Genomic DNA, 21,970 nt, shown 5'->3' with positions numbered 1-21,970 from the left:
AACAAACATTTAAGAGAGCAGTTGCGAGAGCAATCTCGTTGGGACCAACGTGGGGCACTATCAACTTTGGATGATGCTTCTTGTATGCAATGCATATTTGGTATATATTTGGTTCAGAGTAACTCCATGTATTTGCTTACTTGAACTCATATGAGGCACTAAAGCAAATATGTTTGGGCTAAAATGGTACCGATGTATTTATACAGCGCATTTCTACATAGAGAACGTCAATCTGAATGATTCGAGTTGACCCTCATGCTCTAAAGCAGATTTTCCTCTCCACTCAGCGCTCAAGCAGAGATGAGCGTTGCCACCGTGTGGTCAAATGTGTTACCGTTGTATGTCGGGGACCAGCTGTTGATGGAGCGCTCGAGGGAGCGTGAGAGACTTAGAGAGACTGTGCACTGTGAAGCCGGCGACTAATAAAACGCTACAGCTAGATATATTTATAGCAGTAAGGAAGAATCAAAAGAAATGTAACTTTAATTGAAAAGGATTTGCTCAGTAGGCTAATTATATTATGATGATATTTGCACAATATATGCACAGCGGGAGTATGTCATTGACAGTGATGATGCAATAATAAATTTTATGCCTGACATGGACACAATATTGAACTTTCGATGTGCATTGTTATGCATGAATAATATACCAGTAATTATCATTTAGGTTATAGCTTGCGATTGGTTGGCAACCGGTTCAGGGTGTCCTCCGCCAACTGCCCGAAGGTGGCAGGAATAGGCTCTTGCACCCCCTTCAGCATTCACGCGCAACCCTTGTGCGGATAAAGCGGATTGTAAAATGGAACGATGGACGTTGTCGTTGAAAAATGGGTGCAAATAATAAATAATTATAATAATATATTTTATTTATAAGCGGCTTTCAAAGCTCTCAAGGACACTATACAGTCACAAAGAAGGGACATAAATAAAACCACAGATAAAATTATCAATAAGAACAAGAGATAAAACTATAAAGAGAAAAATTGACAAATTGAGCAGTATAAAGACATAATAGTCACACTTGCAAAATTATGCAATTTCATTAAAATATTGTTTGCAGAATTATTGTTATTGAGATGATGAGATATCCTTGATTGGTCTCACATTGGAGAAATTCCCAGATCACATCAGCAAGGTTATAAAAGAAAGAGGAAAGGAATATTATCCATCCGTCCATCCATCCATCCATCCATCCATCCATCCATCCATCCATCCATCCATCCATCCATCCATCCATCAGACCACTTTATCCTCATTATGATCGTAGGGGTGCTGGAGCCTATCCCAGCCGTCTTCGGGCACCAGGCGGGGAACACTGAATTGGTTGCCAGCCAATTGCAGAGCATACAGAGACGAACAACCACCCGCTCTCATACTCACACTTAGGGAAATTTTAGAGTGTTCAATCAGCCTGCCATGCATGTTTTTGGAATGTGGCAGGAAACCGGAGGACCCGGAGAAAAACTTGCGCAGGCCCGGGGAAAACATGCAAACTCCACACAGAGAGGTCGGAGTGGGAGTTAAACTTGCGACCTCTGTACTATGAAGCCGGCGTGATAACCACTCAACTACTGGGCTGCCCAGGATTTTTTTTATTACAGCGATACCTCAGCTTACGAACGCTTTATCTTCCGAACTTTTCATTTTATGACCATTAAATTCGCGAGAATATAATCTTGGCATACGAACTACTTTTCGGCAAACGAACCAAACCACACGGAGCGGCACAGTGGATGGCGGACTAGTTTTCGGCGAAAGAACATCAAACCACACGGTCGAACGGCACCACGGTGGCTGGCGGAATACTTTTCATCACCCCTTTCCTTGAGTGCATATGTGGTTTGTTATCAAGGATACTTTTGCTATTATGGGACTGAAAAGACCCACCACAAGCTAGTGTTCATCTGAAGAGGACATAAAAAAAATTACGGTCGAGCAGAAAAAGATCATCGAGAAACACGAACGAGGTGTGTGTTTGTTTGACACAGCGTCCGACTACCAGTATGCTAAGTCGACCATTGCTACGTGTGGCTCAGGGTGTTTCTGTGTCGTCTTAGCAACGGTCTCAGTCAATAGAAAAGGTTGAAAAACTTCTGTTGATTTGGATTTACGAAAAGCAGCTAGCAGGGGACAGTGAGTGAGGGTATTATCGCCGAGAAAGCACAGCAACTTCATTCTGATATCATCCAGAGGCAACTACATCAACGACCATCACAAAGGTAAATAAAATGACTTTATTATAAAGTACAGTTTACTTCTTTAATCACAATACAATAGCACATTTATTAAACAAACAATAAGGTATATTTTGTGTAGTTTTAAAGGACAGCGACACCATTTTTTTGTTTCCCAACTGACATCAGAAAAACGTTTTATAGCATCTAAAATACCCAAAACACACAGTATGATATTTTTATTCAAATGCAAAACACCAATAAAAATGACTTAAAGTGTCCAAAATCTGCAAAAAATTGAGCTGCGAATTGGGCATTTTCAGAAAGTCCCGCCCCCAGTTCATGACGTCACGCCAAGACGTCTTGCATTGCTGGAGAGTCAAAACAATGGCTTCAGATTCGGATGATATGCTTTCCTGTTGCACATCCAGTTATGAATATGATTCAAATAGTTCTGAAGAAGAAAGCATACATGTTTGCAATCGATGAAAGAATTTTTCCGTGTCATTTTGAGGCATCAGGGGTGGGAAATGTCGCAACCAAGGCCGTGTAGGGAATTTCTGAAGGCCCATTTCCACAGGCTGATAAATTCCTTCCATGGAGCTTGGTCATCCTCTTCTGGCGGCTTTTTGGTGCAACACGAGGTTTTCAGACCAAAGAAGTACAGCAAAATACATTGACATGATGGAAGGACTGCTACAATGTGTCTTTTTTTCGGTCAGGGGCGTTCCTTCAGTGATGTCACGTACGGACTCGTCACCAACTCAAAAACAAGACTTCCTGAATAATCAGCGTGAGTCTTAATATGTTAAATATAGCTATACGCGGTGGAATCTTTTTAAAATACACTCAGTAGAAGTCATTTAAAGTCTTCTTTTCCTTTCGGTTTTTCCCCTCAGGGGTCGCCACAGCGAATCAATGTCCTCCATCTATCCCGGTTTTGTGCATCCTCTTCTCTCACACCAGCTACCTTCATGTCCTCTTTGACCACATCCATAAACCTCCTCTTCGGTCTTCCTCTCGGGCTCCTGCCTGGCAGTTCAAGGCTCGGCATCCTTCTCCCGATATGGTCACTCTCTCTCCTCTGGACATGTCCAAACCATCTCAGTCTGGCCTCTCTGACTTTCTCTCCAAAACCACTAATATGAGTTGTCCATCTAATCATTCCTGATCCTATCCAACCTGGTCACTCCCAAAGAAAACCTCAACATCTTCAGCTCTGCTACCTCCAGCTCTGCTTCCTGTCTTTTCTTCAGTGGCACTGTCTCCAGTCCAAACACCATGGCTGGTCACACCACTGTTTTATACACTTTTCCTTTAATCCTAGCTGAAACCCTTCTATCACACATCACACCTGACATTTTTCTCCAGCCGCTCCAGCCTGCCTGGACACGCTTCTTCACCTCTTTTCCACACTCTCCATTGCTCTGGAGTCTGGCCAGTTGACCCCAAGTACTTAAAATCCTCCACCTTCTTTATCTCTTCTCCCTGTAGCATCACTCCTGCACTTGGATCCCTTGGATCCCTCTCATTCTTACACATATATGCTGCGACTGATCTTCATGTCAATGCATTTTGCTGTACTTTGGTCTGAAAACGTCATGTAGGACCAAAAAGAGGCAGAAGAGGGCGACAAAGCTCCATGTAAGGAATTAATCAGCCTGTGGAAATGGGCTGATTAATTCCTTACACGGCTTTGCCTCCATTTTCTGCCTTTTTTGGAATGCCTCAAAATGACACGGAATAAATTCTTTAATCGATTGCAAACATGTATGCTTTCTTCTTCAGAACTATTTGAATCATATTCATAACTGGATGAGTAACAAGAAAGCATATTCTCCGAATCTGAAGCCATTGTTTTGATTCTCGAGCAAGGCAAGACGTCTTGTCGTGACACCATGAACATGGGGGCGGGACCTTGTGAAACTGGCCACTTCCGGTTTCAAATTGAAGTACTTTTTAGACACTTTAAGTCATTTTTATTGGTGTTTTGCATTTGAATACAAATATCATACTGCATGTTTTCGGTATTTTAGATGCTATAAAACTTTTTCTGATGTCAGTTAGGAAACAAAAAAGTGACGTTGTTTGTCCTTTAACAACAGCTGAGCTTCAGCTGTTGTTAAAGCACTATATAAATCAAGAAGTGTATTGTATTTTGTACAGCCGCCCCCATTTAGAGCTCAGATCACTCCAGACCCATAGAACTTCGGAAGGAATTATTTTTTCCTGATGAAAGAAGAGAGTCTAAGGTTTTTTTTTACGCTGAATTGAATGTTTATGTTGTCCTAAAACTCAATATTCTGTGGGTCCTGCAATTTGAGTGAAAATGACAAAAACCCTGGCACTGCAGTGGACACATTTTTGCACATCGTCTGAAAGTGAATGAGTTAAGAGTATGTTTTTATTTTATTTATTTATATTTTATTTTTGAAGGCTGCTGTGCGTGTTTTGAACCAGTACAAATATCTGCATTATTTGATCTGAGCACTGCGCAGTCACAGGTACATTTTTATGAGTTGGGCCCCGACCCTTAGCTTAATACTGGCTGACCTACAAAACCAGTGAGGGTGCTGATGTTCATCACAATTGTAGTAGCCTGGAGTGTCGAAAAGACTCATGCTGATTTGAGATTCTATGAGGCTTGACGCGTGACATCGACCTCACGAAAGAACAGAGGGAGTGGGGGGTGGGGGGAGGTAAACACATAGCTGCCCAGTAACAAGGACTCGCTGCTCATTGGCTACACAACAATGTTGCAATGATGTTCGTCTTTGGGGCAAAATGACACACACAAGGGTTTGTCATGGATGCAAACAGCGCTCACAGGAAGGATTTACACACTTGCCGCAGTTCCACATTTTGTTTGACACGCACAAAAGCATGCAGTGTATGTTCTCCATCATCTATGTCCACAATCACACATACGATTAAAGCTCTGTTGAGATTTTTTTTTTGACATAATGACACTGGAAAGCCTTTCTGTTCTATGGCAGGCCTCGGAGGATTTTAGCTGGTCCCAATATTGCTCTCTTTCACATGGAGGTGTTGGATGCTGTTCCTGAAATCTCCCTGAGCAGGGTGTCAAACTCATTTTCATCACGTGCAGAATTTTAGTTACAATTTCCCTAGGAGTGCAGATGTGACTGAAATCATCTAAGGAAATCAAGAATAGCGGTTTATTCATCTATGGTTTAAGTAATTGTAATGAGGGATTTGGTAAGAATAAAATGCTTACAACATGCTTTTACTTATGGTTTTATTGTTATGTGCTTTGTTTTATTGTTTTTATTGTAAAGTGTCCTTGGGTGTTTTGAAAGGCGCTTGAAATAAAATGTATTATTATTAACATCACACTTATTGATTACAAAAGAAAATTTTAATTTTTGGTTGAGATCATGAAATCTTGAAAAATCATGAAAGTGGACATCATTGATTTTCGTTCGCAGAGCACATAAAATGAACAGTGGGCCAGGTCTAGTCCACAGGCCTTGGGTTTGACACCTTTTGCTATAGGCATCCACCTATATTGGGGGCTTATTTCATCGACTGTTGCCTTCACCCTCCACATTTTCTATACTCAGTTAGGAATTCTACAGTTTTTGTAAGAGGGCGCTACAATAGAGGCTGGGGTTACGCTATGCACCCATTAGACAATGTTGCGATAAAGTGAATGTCAAGATGCTGAATAAACAAACTTGAAAATCTGGACTCACCCCATCCATATTGTAAATAGCACAAACACCTTATGTAGCATATACAGTATGCAGTTGGATGTAGGCTTACATCTAGATTTTATATTTTATACTGCATTTTGTACTGTGTACAGTTCATCTTTTGACATATTCATATTTGTGTATGTGATACTTTGTTCTTTTTTTCTGCTACCACCCCCTTCAATTTTGCTGCTGAAGATTGCGAATTTCCCTATTGTAGGTCTAATAAAGGTTTTGTTATTATTTCATCTCGGTCAGTCAAACTTCATTAATAGACCACAAATCAGCTTTCTGACACCTTCATTCACTCCCCAAATGTTTTTCTTGAGACACCAAATACAAAAACAAGCAAAAAAAACCTACAAAACGGTTCATTTCTAATCATTGTGTCAAAAATGGAAGATTATGGGAGAAAAACAGGGAAAAATCGACTCGGTGGCTGCAGACTACGTCGATCGCGATCGACTGATCGATCGCGGAGGTCGTACTGGTCGATCGCAGCATGACAGTAAAAAAAAAACATTTGTCAGCCTATCAAACGTCTGTCACTTGATTGACATACAGGGCAACCATTGAGATGACAACTAAATTTTGACCTTCGCGTCAGTGCGATCCCTCTCGCAAGTTCACGCGATGGCGCATGGCTCAACGTGGACGTCGAACTGCCAGGCGCAGAATGGCACCCTGTACGGCTGTATGGGACCAGGTCTCGGCCGGACGCCGACGTGGGCGTGAACTGCCCGGCACCGGGGAAACGAGACCAGTCCTGAGCCGCTCCGGGATCCAGCGGTGAGTGGGGTCTCGGACTGACGTTGACGCGGACGTTGCACGGCTCGTCGTGGATGAGACTCAATTCTTCATGCACGACGACAGCGTGGCTGGACGTGGGCGTGCCCTGCCAGACACCCAGTGTCACCCTGGACGGCTACCTGGAAGGAGGTCTCGGCCGGACATTCACGTGGACGTTACGGCTCGTCGAGTGACGCAATTCAAACTCGACGAGGCTTGGGCGAACGTGGACGTAGCATTGCCAGGCACAGGGTGGAAATGAGACGGGTCCGATTTACCTGCGGGATCTGATGGTTGGTCGGTTCATTCTGTCACGGTTTGCGAGGTGGTGATGGCGGGTGCGGATCCCAGGCAGGAGGGAGCAGGAGGTTGTTTGACAAATTGTATTAAAATAAAAGTCAGCAGGAACAAAATGTAAAACATCAAAATCATCTGAACAGAAAAAAATACAAAGTATCAAAAGAAGACCAAAAGTAAAAGTCCGCCAAGGTTAAACAAACACATGCACCGCATACACTAAATTCATGCGACAAACATGCAGCAAACAATGAATCGACACCCGATGGTCGTGCCGGGTGTCCTTTTAAGTGTCGGTGATTAAAACGACTAGCACCTGCGGTCAGGGCTGACGTCGCCCCCCGTTGGTCGCCAACCAGATCATGACAAAAACATATTACTTTCATACGGAATGGGAGGTGGACTTTTTCTTCACGATGTCATTTTCAAAATGCGTATTGCCAAGTGCAGGCAGACTTCTTGAATTACCATTGCATAATCCACCAACAAGCGTTATGCGCTAAAATGCTCAACATGAGGAAATGTGCTACCTCCTTGACTGCATTATTCGGCTCCACTTATTTATGTGAGTCAGCCGTTTCCTACATGAAGATCATTAAGTCCAAATACCGTTCCACCGTGACTGATGAACTGTCATGATCTGGTTGGCGACCAACGGGGGGCGCTGTCGGCCCCGCCTGCTCCTGCACAGGTGCTGTTCGTCCCGATCAGATTGTCGAACAACGGGTAGCGACGTCAGCCCTGCCTGCAACCTCGCAGGTGCTGGTCGTTTTAATCACTGACACTTAAAAGGACACCTGGCACGACCATCGGGTGTCGGTTCATTGTTTGCTGCTTGTTTGCTGCATGCATTGTGTATGCTGTCCATGTGTTTGTTTAACCTTGGCGGACTTTTACTTTTGGTCTTTTTTTGATACTTTGTATTTTTTCTGTTCAGATGATTTTGATGTTTTACATTTTGTTCCTGCTGACCTTTATTTTAATACAATTTCTCAAACAACCTCCAACTCCCTCCTGCCTGCTTCTTCGTATCCGCACCCGCCATCACCACCTTGCAAAACGTGACATGAACATTTGGAAATGTGCTTGAGGCTGGCTGTCAGCATCTACTGTCCGGACTTTGCATCCCTGGCTGATTCAATTCAGTGCAAGTCATCAAATTAAACTCAGGTAATTACAAATAATGTTAATAATTATTTATTATGTTATGTATATGTAGTTATGATGTGTGTTGTGCAATATTGGCTTATTCAGTTATGTAAGGTACATCAACATACATTGTACATCCAAAAAAATCCTTAATACATTTGAAAATAATTATGTTTTGCATTTTTGTAGTGGGTAGATCATTTTGACTTGGTTGTTTTTATAAGTAGCTCGTATGCTGAAAATGTGTGAGCACCCCTGTGCTAGTCAATACATCAGAGCATCCCAAGCTTTTGAGGGGCAACAAGAAAAGACCGATTTTGATGAAAGACAGTTTCACACAGTTGAGGGTGATGCAACAGGGGCCCTTACGGTTTGTGTGCAGCAGTTGTCATGAGTGGCAAATTTGGGATTTTGTCCCGTCATTTAAACGGAGTCAGCGCACTACCACAGATCTGTTATTTGGTACAAGCAGATAGCGAATGTGAGTTCAAATATTGAGCAATGGCGATCTAAGCATGATGACCAATGATGTGACACGTAGGTACAGAAAGGGAAAACAGACAAGGAATAACATAAGATAGTGGAACACATGCAGTCCATCCAGGCAAAATGTTTTTTTCTATTAACCTGAAAGATATAGTATACATAATTCCCTCAATATGCAATTTTGTCAATTTATATTTAAGCAATGGCACAAAGTGTGAGGTCAATATGACAAAAATTGTGTATGAAAAATAGAAGTGTTCTAAAGAAGACAGTCAGTCACAGTGAACTAATTACTTCCTGGCGAAGTGACGGGACATTTACTGATTAACTGGATACCACCCCTTTGACCTCAGAAACCTCACTCATACTGTGGGTGACAATGACAAATACTTCCTGAAATGACTTCAGCAGTTTCTGACATGACATCATATGACAGAGATCGTCAATGAAGAATAAAGCTCTTTTGGCACAGATCGAGCGAGCGCTTATAGGTAGTGAACGCGAATGGCTGCCGCTGCTCACCTGCACAAAAAAATCCTGTGACTGTAAAGTGTTACGCTTAGAAAGTAAATATATTATTATTATTATTATTATTATTATTATTATTATTATTATTATTATTATTATTGGATTGGCCTTTATTAATCTCACTGTGGAGAAATTTACATTTCACAGGAGCAAAGTGATGAAAGGAATTACAGTAAAGTCTCGTGATATCGATATTCTCGGGAGCCCGAAAAAATATCGATATAACCGGGACTATCGATATATCCGACCCTGCGCGCATGTAATTTTCTCCTTGCGTTCATAGAAATAGTATCGTAATAAGCGGTACTATCGATATAACCGATATCGATATAACGAGACTTTACTGTATTATTATTATTATTAATATTAATAATAATACTAATACTACTACTACTACTACTAATAATAATAATAATATGGCTTCCTGCATTTCTTTGGTGCCACTGCTGTTCATAGCCAAGATCAGGCTAGCACATGGTCACAGGCCCGGGGGCCAAACTTTGCCCGCCACATCATTTTATTCGGCCCGAAAAAGCAAATCAAACTTGTGAAATTATATGATGCTTCCTAAAGTCTGAACCAAAATTTTAAATTGTTGTATCTAAACCACAATAACAGTCATTATTCTTGACCTCAGATTTGAAACCTAGTTATTCATTAATTTGTTGTGCGTTCTGTATGTAATATGTGGAGGAGATGAAACATTCTAATGTAACTCTAACTACAAGGGGGTAATGCTAAACCGGTTTGCCCCACTTTCAGCCATTGGAATGTGTGCCGATTGTGATTTTCTTGTATCAGATGGTTACATGTGCATGTTTGTCTGTACAAAAACAGGAAGTAAAAAGGCCCAGTGAGGAAATCAAAAGCTGGAGTAAAGTTGAATGAGCTTTACTTGCACTTGAGAAGAATATTTACTTAAAAAGTGAGACACATATCAGAACTGAGGCTGGTTTCAACAGTTAGTTTTTTTTTTTTTTTTTTAGACAATGCAATGTATTGTCTCGAAATGTTTATTTTATGAAATACTGTCTGACACACTCAACTGAAAAATAGAGATTGATGGACTTTAGTTGGAAAGGGATACAAGAAATGCAACATCCCGGACATGTTCACAAAATCACGAGCGCGACCGAGCCCCTGCTAGTTCACTTCAAATCACATTTCTTTGTGCAAAAAAAAGTCATCATTTACGTACATTTGTTCAAATAGAAACAAACAGTGCATACCGACATTGCCATTAAAAAGTGCAAAGTTTTTGTTTGAATTGGGAACCCCAGAAAAAGCATGATGTCCTGTTGACGAGTATTTCCATCACTCAATCTGTTGAAGAGAGAAAAAAAGAAATGTCACAACTATCGTTTAAGAATGACATTTATTCCCTTTGGAACTGGAATGCTTCATTTCCAGTTTACACAAGTTTGTTTTGCCTGATTCATGTGAACTTATAGCCACACTACAAAGGATACCTCCATTATGCTGGTTACAAACTTTAAAAATTATGATGAAAAAATGTTGAGTCATTTCATGATGAGTGGCTCCAATTTACCACCAGGACGGGCTTGGCGACAACATCCTCCTGTTATGAAAAACTGATATGCTCAGAAGCCCTGAAGTTGATTGCAAATGAGGGGTTCAATGATTCTTGACTAGGGAAATAAACTGCTTCAGTCCCACAATGGCACACAAACACCCTTTCAACCCAATTATGCCAGCGCAAAGCGTTGTAAAATACCAAAAGAAAGATGCACACAGTTAAACTGCACTTTGTGCTTGACTACATATCAAATTCAAGGGAAGGGTTAGAAGGGTTTCAGCTAGGATGAAAGGAAAAGTGTATAAAACAGTGGTGAGACCAGCCATGATGTTTGGACTGGAGACAGCGCCACTGAAGAAAAGACAGGAAGCAGAGCTAAAGATGTTGAGGTTTTCTTTGGGAATGACCAGGTTGGATAGGATCAGGAATGAGAATATCAGAGGGACAATTTATATTAGAGGCTTTGGAGAGAAAATCAGACTGAGACAGTTTGGACATGTCCAGAGAAGAGAGAGTGACTATATCGGGAAAAGAACTGCCAGGCAGGAGACCGAGAGGAAGACCGAAGATGAGGTTTATGGATGTTAGTTAGATAGAGGACAATTATTCGCTGTGGGAATCCCTGAAGGGAAAAGCCGAAAGGAAATGAAGAAGATTGTGGCGCTTTTGAACGACACGTCATACTGAATAATTCCAACAATTGCTTTTCGTGTGAATCAATCAATTAAATTCCCTTGATTGTTATGCAATTACGTATAAGCATGCCGTATGTTATTAATCACCACGTCTGTTGCCCGGAGATAACTGGGATTGTTCCCAGCATGCCCGCGAACCCCTTGAGGAAAAGCAATTCACATAAGTGGATGCATGACGGACGGTTAATCATCCCTCTCAAATTGTAGATAGGATTTCATTACAGCCGATATATATGTACTTGCAACATGTTGCTCTTTAGATTTCATCCATCTATTCATCCATTTTCTAATCTGTTAATCCTCACAAGGGTCACGGAAGGTGCTGGAGCATATTCCAGCTGTCTTCGGGTAGGAGGTGGTCGACACCCTGAACCGGTTGCCAGCTAATCACAGGGCACACAGAGACACCATCGACGCGTAGGGACAATATAGAGCAGGTGTTTCAAACCTACGGCCCGCAGGCCGGAACCGGCCCCCAAGGAGGTTTAATCAGGCTCGCAGGATTTTACAAGTGGAAAAATGGACAAACGACATGGAATTCGTATTTTTAATGATGTGCAATTATGCAGAAATACAGAATTTTCAGTTTTTCACTCAGATTTCAGTTAAAGCTTCTGACCTACCGGTCGAAATCCAGCTATAAATAATTTGAAGGGCAAATTTGCCTATGTACGTCTGGACAAATTTTAACAGTATCTACTACCAGGGTACCCCAAATGAACAGCCCTTGCTGCTAAAGTTGTGTGCGTGTTTGGAACAACCTACCTTTGTGAACAAATCTTCTCAGTAATGAATGTCAATAAAACAACAATGCGTTCAAAGCTCACAAACAAGCACTTAAATGACATTGTGAACGTGTCAGCTAGTCAAGACATGACACCAGGTATTGATGCAGTTGTACAGGCCAAAAGATGCCAAATATCAGGAACAAAAACAATGGTTCGAAAATTCCTTTCTTTATAAATATCATTAAATTTTAACGTGCATTATTATATTTTTAGATACTAATTCATTGTTAAAGTTTTAGGCCGTTGTAGAATCATTGGGATCAGTTGCAATGCATATGTGTGAATGATAAAAGTAAATTGCACATTTGTTCATGAAACAAAATGTTGTGGAAAAGGAATGCTCAATAAATGTCATCATTTTCCTAATGTTCTTGTGCTTCTTTACACCAAAACGTATGAAAGACATGATATTTAGGTTATTTATAGCATGTATGGTATAATTTTAATGGTCCGGCCCATTTGACATCTACCGAGGCCATAGGTGGCCCACGATGTGAAATGAGTGATTGATTTAGAGTGTTCAATCAGCCTACTATGCATGTTTTAGGAATATGGGAGGAAACCAGAATACCCGGAGAAAATCCAGACAAGCACGGAGAGAACACGCAACCTCCACATAGGGTGGCTGAAGCAGGGATTGAACCCGGTAACTCAGCAATATGAAGACGACACGCTAACCACTGTACTACCAGTTTCCATTCCATTCAATTTTTCTTATATTAAAAAAAATTTGTTTCCAATCATATGTTTAATACGCCTGCACTAGCCTAAACAGGTCAGTCTCTTTCACTTTGCGTTTCTGAAAAATGAATTAAACAGCTTGAGATGGGCAAGATTTTGCGTATGAATTAATCTTCCACAAATACAATATTAATTGGAATGCCATGTGTTGCATAGAACATAATGTAAAGAATTTTTGACTTCACTCCCCTTTTGAGCAAAAGCAAAAATTCATTGTAATTTAACCTCAGAAAAATACCCGCTTGCTAATTATGCACCATCCTTCAAGGTTCATATCATTACTGCTTCATTACCTGCATCTTCCTATATATCCAGTCAAGAAAATAGGGGACATTGCCGTAGATCCCTGGCTTGTTCTTCAGAGCACATTCAATCCCCCAGCTGGTGTCCCCAGCCAGCCACCACACATCCGCCTCTTTGACCACCAACGGCCCTCCACTGTCACCCTGCAGCGTAAATGAGTTATGCCGTGACATGTCTGTGTGGGAATGTGTCAGTGAAAAAGGTAGCGGAGCCAAGCTCACCTGACATGAATCGACGCCTCCGCTCAGTTTGCCAGCACAAATCATTGATTCTGTAACTGCCCCGTTCAATATTTCACGTCTGTTACACTCTTCTCTGCTGTAAATTGTCACCAAAGCCTGATTGAGTTTGTCTGGGGATGGACCTGAGGAAAATTAAAGCATCCACTGTAACAATTTCATGAGCCATGTAACCTGATAATTTGATAAACTGTACTCTGTCATAACCACGGTCCCCAAAACAGTTAACTGCATGTAAGTAGGTCATTATTTATCTAATATTTACACTCCCACATTTAGCAACATAGCTGAAATGCCACCAGGCATGTCCAGGTGATAATGTTTAAAAAGAACAACCAAGCTTCTTTCTGTGCAATTCTTGCATCACATTAAAAATATTTTAGGTTTCTTCTGAGATTGATTTCAAATGAAAAATAACACAAAATCAAACATCCATCCATTCATCCATCCATTTTCTGATCCGCTTATTGTCACGTGTGTCACGAAGGGTGCTGGAGCCTATCTTCGGGCACTGGTCAGGGGACACCCTGATCCTGTTGCCAGCCAATTGCAGGACACACACAGACAAACAATCATCCATGCTCAAATTTACACCGAGGGACAATTTGGAGTGTTCAATAAGCCTGCCATGCATGTTTTTGGAACGTGGGAGGAAACCGGACGACCCGGAGAAAACCCATGCGGGTCCAGGGAGATCATGGAAACTCCACACAGAGTGCAGGGAGCTGTATTTGAACGATATACCTTTGCATTGTGATGTTGACACCCAAAATCAAACATTTAACTGAAAAAGTTAGTGAAGAAATGTGTTCGTCTTACCAGATGATCGCAAAGATCCCCACCCTGTAATCCATGCTGAATATCCAGATGAGAATTCCATGCCAACATTTGGCAAGCATACTGGCTTGACTGTCTCTGTTGGATCAACAATTCATTCAGTCACATCGGAAAATGAATTGGGCAAATCAAGCAAGAATCCTGTTGTATTTACTTGAAAATGTCAAAGGTGTGCTAAGCTTCAGAAGTGCGATGTCATTGTCGTATGTTTCTGAGTCATACTTCTCATGACTGATGATTTTTTCAACTCTGTTGCCAAAATAAACGCTCATTTGACCCAAGCTTATGTCGCCAGAGTACGCAGTCCACAGTGAAGGTCTGGAGAACCTGCAATTTGAATTTGTATAATTTATTATGATTTTTTCCCATCTATTCAGGATATAATGGACTTGTTCAGAGGTTACTGCAAAGACACAAATTATACTTTCAGTCACAATTTTCTAACAGAATCAAAATGACAATTAGAGAGATGAGACCTTTGGAAGCAGTGTGCAGCAGATACAATCCAGTAGGGGCTGATAATAGAACCTCCACAAATGTGTCCTCGACCAGAAATCTGGAGACTGACCTGCCAGGGCCAGACCCCATTTGAAGCCTCTGTACCCCCGACAATCCGACTGTTGGAGAATGCAGAACTTTCTCCGCAATCTAAAGACAGAAAAAATATCATTTTCAGATTAACAGGTCACAGATGCTTCTCTTAAACATCAGCGATTTCTTACAGTATCCTCTTAGTAAAAACAAAGGACCCAAATTGGCATCCATAGTGTAAAAATACGCAAAACTATCAACTACTTAAAGTGCCTGTCACTCCTCCTTGAGTTGTCATCTTATCGTGGTGTAGGGGTTTGTGTGTCCCACTAACCTCGAATGGTAAATTGTCAAGTACTTTACCCTGGGAGCTTTAGCCAGGGAAAATCTTAAGGGAGTGGCCCAGACAAAGAACAAAAAAGGCCAATTTATTAGCGTTAGAGCTTAATGGTAAGAACCTTTACATACACCAGTCGTGTCCAAACCAAACATTGGTTTTTCACCCTTTAAGAGTTCCACCAGCTGCCGAGGTAATCAATGGGGTCAGGTGCCAAAAAGCTGGGACCATGGAGGTCTAACCCATAGCTACAGACGTTAGCTCCAAAGTCAATAGATGGACCTTCTGGCATGGAAGGAGTCTTGTCTCGATCCATAACTTGTTCTCAGGAACCAGTAATCTTGAGAGGGGTTGTCTTGGATCCCACTGTGCAACCATAAGGTGGTTGTTGTTTGTTATGAGAGTAATCTCTACAGCTGTTGGTGGACACCCACGGTGGGGAATGTTTGACCTACAGGACTCTGAAGCAATTGATCCAAGATAAGCAGAATGTTGCTATGGTGGAGTTCAGTATAGAATGAGTTCCCAATTACTTCTCAGGGAATTCTCATCAGCCATCCGGCATATCTCAGGAGTAGGAAGCGGTCCCTCACGAGCATTGTATATAATGGAGGTGGTCCTCTGCAGATCTCGACTTGGGACATTGTGAGTAAGAGGGCAGAATGCTTAAAAAGCCTCAAGTCCACCAACATTTCTTCTTATGAAGAATATCCAGATAATGTGAAGCTGGCTTTGTTTTTCCTGGGGTTGAAGTCAAAGTTGAATTTCCGATTCAGGAACAGAAGTGGGATTTTTGTCTGCCCGTTGAACACCAAACAAGTTTTACACTCTGAGCAAGGTAAGTTGCATGGAAGTTTGCCCAGTAAAGATCGAATTCATGGATTTGGATAAGGTGTTAACTCTTTCTCAGGGGAATTGTCAGGGTATTCCATGAGCATGGCATACCCAACCCCATTATACAGGCTTAGTCATTTCCTGCAGGTGTCAGAGTTTGGTCCACATGGACAAAGAATAAGTTGCATTCTTTTCCAATGTGGTTTGGATGACATTTCCGTTTGTCATCCAAAATCTAAAGTCACGAGACAAAGTGGTGAATACATCTAGCTTAAGTTACATTCTAACCTTGGAGAGGCTGAGTAGATTTTATCGAAATTGCAAAACTAAGTGTGAAAAATTTGATAGACTTGCTAGCCCTGACCACATATCCGTGAACACTGCATGGCTAACACTGGTTGGTTTAAAAATGTCAGGAAGATGACGCAGGCTGCAGATTTTACAGGTATACAGTACCTCATCTCATCTCATTTTCCGTAGCGCTTATTCCTCATTAGGGTCGCGGGGGTTGCTGGAGCCTATCTCAGCTGTCTTTGGGCACGAGGCGGGGGACACCCTGAATTGGTTGCCAGCCAATCGCAGGGCACACGAAGACATACAACAGTCACTCTCACACTCACACCTAGGGACAATTTGGAGTGGTCAATCTGCCTGCCATGCATGTTTTTGGAGTGTGCGAGGAAACCGAAGGACCCGGAGAAAACCCACGCGGGTCCGGGATGAACATGCAAACTCTACACAGGGAGGCCGGACCGGGACGCTAACCGGCGACCTCTGCACTGTGAAGCCGGTGTGCTAACCACTCGACTACCGGGCCGCCCGCTATACAGTATTATATATTATGTCTAAATTGTGCTACTTATATGTACACAATTGATCAATTCATATGTGTTTTTTGTCAACTCGTACCAGCTATAGCTAAGTCTTTGGAATATGGAAATAATTTAAGCAGTATCTTACCCATACAACGAAGCCCGACAGATTTCTCTTTGCAACTTTGACTGAAAGAGTATTTCAGAAATAAAGTATTTCAGAAAACATATCACATCATATTGATTACATGTTTGAAAACAAGATATTTTTTTTTCTTTCATCAATGACTGTGCATTAGCTAGTTTCCAAACCTGAAAGAAAGTTGGGACTGTATTAGGGATTTATGGTTGCTGCCAGGCATCAGCTTCATGAATCCTCTTGAGTCTAAAAAGCCCACATTTGTTTGCCTGTAGGTTACATAATCCTGCCTATGGGCCAAACAAAGGAAATCAATCAGTGAGGTTAGACAAAGACTTTAACACATATAACATAAATGCTAACTTTACAGTCACATTATTTTCAGGGGATCGTGTGTCATATCGAGCACAATTTAAAATGTCTTCTTGGCTTCATACTGTATGTGAGTCAGCTGAATCAGCGGCTGTATATAACACAATGGTATCGGTGAGCATTTTTTTTTAGTCCAGAAGCTCACCTCTCGTAACCCATCTGCTCGCACACAGCTTTCCCAAAGTTGTCATCCCATCTGTCACCACATACAGGAATCCATGATTGGCTCTTAGATGAGAAACTCTCCAGCATAAAGTTGGTCCCATAAAGGCGAACTGTTAAATGACAGAAACATTGCTGAGACAAAACAAATTCTATCCACGGTTTATGAGTCCAAGACTGAAAGAAAATGTTTTTACAGCAGTTGGACTCATCCTCGCCATCCGAACAGTCTTTGACGCCATCACACCACTGGGAGGTGCTTAGACACTTCAAACTATGCTTGCATGACTTGCCCAGTGCACACTGGTAGTACACTGCAATGAAACACAGAAAATCAAGATATGAATAAATATCTTAAATTAAACAATAAAAGCTGCTGAGAGATAAACTACCCTAAAATTCATCTAATTATGCTAATTTAGATGGAAGCCAGATTCACTCAATGGAAAAAAAGAAATTACTTAAAATATGTGAATTAATTTCACAAAAGTTGAATCAATCACAGATAAGTAAGGCAGGTAAAGTTGACGGACAACATTATATAGACAGTCATCAAACTAAAACAAAGCTAAACTCCAGTGGTCATCCGACCCCCACAGTCAGTGATTATTGTCAAACGTTTTATTTTCAAAATAAATACTGCAGGGTCTACTTTGTTAGCCTGGCACCGGTGCATTCAGCATAACTTAATTTTCGGAATAGCGTAGTTTACCATTTGTTTTCATGTTGCTCTTCTCTGGACTGTCTGAAGCACAAAGTTGCCTAATTCCTGGCTCATATAATAATTCGGTAAGCAAAAGTAGCCTGGGCTCAGTGTAAAAATGGGCACATCGTCATTTTCGTGCTGGGCAATGGTCAAGTGTTTTTAGTGAATTTAGTAATGTGCTCTGCCTCACTGGCCGTTCCAGCCACCTCACCACACATGCATCTGCAAATTTGGTTACAAAGAATAGACTACATTTTAAACTTGCTAAAAACATGTTTGTAGCACAGGTTATGTCATGCAATTTTGGTGTATTTGATCAAGGCGGAGACCGATGTGTGTGGTGGGTGTCATGGGAATCCTTTCAGGAAAATAACGCTATGCCCTGAATCGTTGCTGAAACCAAGCAATGGGATAATTTATCGTCTTCAAAAAGCTAAGACTAGACAAGAAATGAGACATCTTTGACACTCCCTCTGGAAAAACCTGACTGTGAAGTTGGATCTTTGTTTAAGTCTTTGAGTTTTAAAACTGGGAAGAGGGGAGGTGGTGTCACTTACAGTTCTAATGGTAATAAACTGTGACTTACAGAAGTACCACAGTAAGAGAGTGAGGATCACCAGAACAAGAAATACACAGATGGATGCACACATGATACGTTGCCAAGGGCACCCCGTTCTTCCTGTAATGAAAAAAAAAACAGACTGAGTCACTATGTAAACATCAGGTACTTTGTTGTGACTAGGTACACACAGTGTAATAGCAATGTAAATCGTTAGCCCTGGAAAAAAAATACACACTGTAGTTTCACCTCCACTTTATACAGTGTGACGCCGCAGCAGTGTAGCCAACCAAGGAAATAGAATAGACTATGAACGTACAGTATTACGATAATGTAGGCCAAATACTCAATGATTGCAGTTCTGTGATATGCGCATGGAGATGTTACCAGCCAATGGCATGACAGAAAAAAGTGCAGTGGAAATCATGCTTACAAAAACAAATCATTATATTTACACCAAAAAATATTAACTTAATTTATGACCATGTTGGTATAATGCAGGACAAATGTGAAAAAGTTAGGGGCGGGGTTGTTATTTGTTAATTACATGCATCAAAATATTATTTTGATGACAATGTAAAAAATGTATGTACTTTTTACTAGGACACTGCTTGATCGATCAAAATGTGTTCAATATTAATTTTACCGTGTATTGTATCGTTATTTCCACACACAAAAATCATACCTGATTAAAAGCCACAGCAGCTAAAGTCAGCCATAAAACCTAATTACATTTCACAAACATTAATCGCTATTCAAGTGAGACCCCTTGAAAAAAAGCCGATATATCCAGAAGATGTTAGCTAGTAATTTTCTATCTACAGTAAAGTCTCGTTATATCGATATAACCGGGACTATCGATATATCCGATATCGATATAACGAGACTTTACTGTATATTTCACAAACATTAACCGCTTTGGACTGTGGCGACCCCTTGAAGGGAAATGCCGAAAGGAAAAGCAGAAGATAGCTAGCTAGCTAATTTTTACTGTATTTGAGTTCGGGGTAGAGTGAACACTGGCTATCTGGCTATCTAGCAAGCGATCTAGCTGGCTACCTAGCTAGCTATCTATTTGCTCTCTATTAGCTAGCTAGTTGGCTATCTAGCTAGCTATATATTTGGTATCTATAAACTATTTATAAGCTAGCTAGCTAGCTAGTTTTCTATTAGTTACCTATTAGCTAGGTAGCTAACTTTCTATCTATTTGAGTTATTCGGGGTTGAGCCGCTGCTCACCCACAAAAAAACTCATCCTGCGACTGTAAAGTGACCTTGAGAGTTTTGAAAGGTGCTTATAAATTAAATGGATTATTATTATTATTATTATTATTATTATTATTATTATTATTATTATTATTATTATTATTATTATTTATTTATGATTATAGCTGTAGGTCTCCACCTTATTACTTGAGGAAATGTCTAACTTATAAATATTGATGGATGTTTTTCCTTCCATCAAACAATGCTGAACAAAGCTATTGTAACTTGTTACACGGCATCCCAGAACCTCTGTGTTGTCCCATGAAGCTAATTTGCCATAGAGCTTTTTTTCCAGTCTAGCAACGTGATCAAAACTTGTACAAATATAGAATGTAACATTTTGAAACTCCTAAATCCCTACAAACAAGAAAAAAAATCCTGGACACACCACTATAAAATAAAACAGAATATTTGCAAAAAGATTTGGTAAGAGGAACATCATCACCTTTTTGTTTTATATGTGTTCTTATTTATGTATATTCATATAGCGTGAGGTTCAGTACTAACAATAAGAACTCAAACAGGATGCCAGGGACTTTTTCTTGAGTGACACAATTAAATGTTTATCTCGCAATCAATGGGTTTTGACCCCAAACAGGTTATAAACCAGCATTGAGTGACTACCTTTGTTCTCTGTGGTATTTTGCGGTGCGGCAGGGGTTGTCGTTTGTTGGGTGTTGATCGGTTTGGGAGCGAAGGCGACATAGCTTGGAGTTGGCTCAGGAAGAGTAGGATAGATCCCTTGCTGTGGGGCGAATGGTGGGGGTCTACTTTCCTCATGCTGGAAGCCGATGTTGTCATACATGGGAAGATTAGCCTGAAGAAAAAAGAAAACAGTATTCCTTTTAATAGTTCTACAGTAATTACAAATGGATAAAAGTGAATCAGTCTACAATTACTTTGATAGAGTTTTATAAATATTTGAGAACCAGATGAAACTCCATAAAGGCCAGTACTAAAAGTGTTTTTAATAAATGACCTACCTGATTATTATTCATGTTGAAATTGGTCACTCCGCTTATTCATGAAGGACGTCTGGAAATGTTTAAAATAATTAGTAGCATTTTGCCAATCATGGTTTAGCTGTCAACTAGATTACCAGTAATTCAGAAAAAAAAGCAGGTTGTATATTTTCAATTTCACGCGATGTCGTGCAGAGGGGGGAAAATCCCAAATTTGACAAGCTCAGTTGAGAACAGCTTTACTTTTTAAAATAAAATCTTCATTGCTTATAGCAAAATACACCAGCTTACACTGGAGCATATTAAGACATACCTTGTATTCTTAATGTTTCCAGCACTCCGTTTTTCTCTGTCCGTTTCCCACTTGTTCTGTCTCATATTCACCCAGAAGAAAGTAATCAACAGCCATGACCACACCTTCCCTTTTTCCACTGTGTGCACAAGCCAGGCTGTTGTTTGTCTCTTCATTCAAATGTCTCTTCAAAAATGGCATGAGCAAACAGGTATTGAGGCCAGCTATTGATACACCTAATTCTCCGATTAAATCCAGAATACCAGTGATATTAGTCAACTCAATTCATCCAGTTGATTAGATAAAATCCATTTATAGCTGCATTTGATATCTAACCAGTTCTGGTTTTGTTAATCCCGTTCAATCCATGTTTTAGGTCTCCAAACGGATATGTTCTACTTTCACTCAAACAAAATAAAACCAAAACGCTTACTTAGAAACAAATAATTGAAAACTAATTTCTTGAACCGATTCAACTTTGCTCAAAGTGGGGTGATGAGTACATATTCATGTGGATGAAAGGTTGATATGTCGCATATGTTCTGGCCCATCTTCATGAAGTTAGCTCCTACCACCTTTTTTTTTTTTTTAATTATCAAGAATATAACTGCAAAGATAAAAATCAGTAACCCCCAAACAAGTGGGAAATGTCAACTCTGAAAATACTTGTGGCCAAAGGACTGAAGCTCTGTTAATATTTAGCTTAATGTTTGACAT

The 21,970-nt window shown here is 40.6% G+C and overlaps 1 protein-coding gene across 1 annotated transcript; it reads right to left on the bottom strand.

Moving 5' to 3' along the window:
• Window positions 1–10,016: 10,016 nt before the first annotated feature.
• On the bottom strand, window positions 10,017–21,390 carry tmprss2 (transmembrane serine protease 2). Its single transcript, XM_089017225.1, has 14 exons — window positions 21,275–21,390; window positions 20,983–21,034; window positions 20,624–20,816; window positions 18,761–18,853; window positions 17,666–17,782; window positions 17,452–17,581; window positions 17,108–17,224; window positions 16,944–16,984; window positions 14,758–14,929; window positions 14,436–14,608; window positions 14,264–14,359; window positions 13,427–13,569; window positions 13,196–13,348; window positions 10,017–10,464 (listed from the first exon to the last, which is right to left on the bottom strand). Exons 2-14 carry the CDS (start codon window positions 20,995–20,997, stop codon window positions 10,456–10,458), a joined length of 1,452 nt encoding a protein of 483 aa, XP_088873351.1. The 5' UTR covers window positions 20,998–21,034; window positions 21,275–21,390; the 3' UTR covers window positions 10,017–10,455.
• Window positions 21,391–21,970: the final 580 nt, after the last annotated feature.

Source organism: Hippocampus bargibanti, linkage group LG16 (assembly GCF_051943395.1).
Source record: "Hippocampus bargibanti isolate YZ-2025 linkage group LG16, ASM5194339v1, whole genome shotgun sequence".
Lineage (NCBI taxonomy): Eukaryota > Metazoa > Chordata > Actinopteri > Syngnathiformes > Syngnathidae > Hippocampus > Hippocampus bargibanti.
Note: the sequence above shows the minus strand (reverse complement) of the source record. Positions and strands in the feature narration are given on the sequence as shown.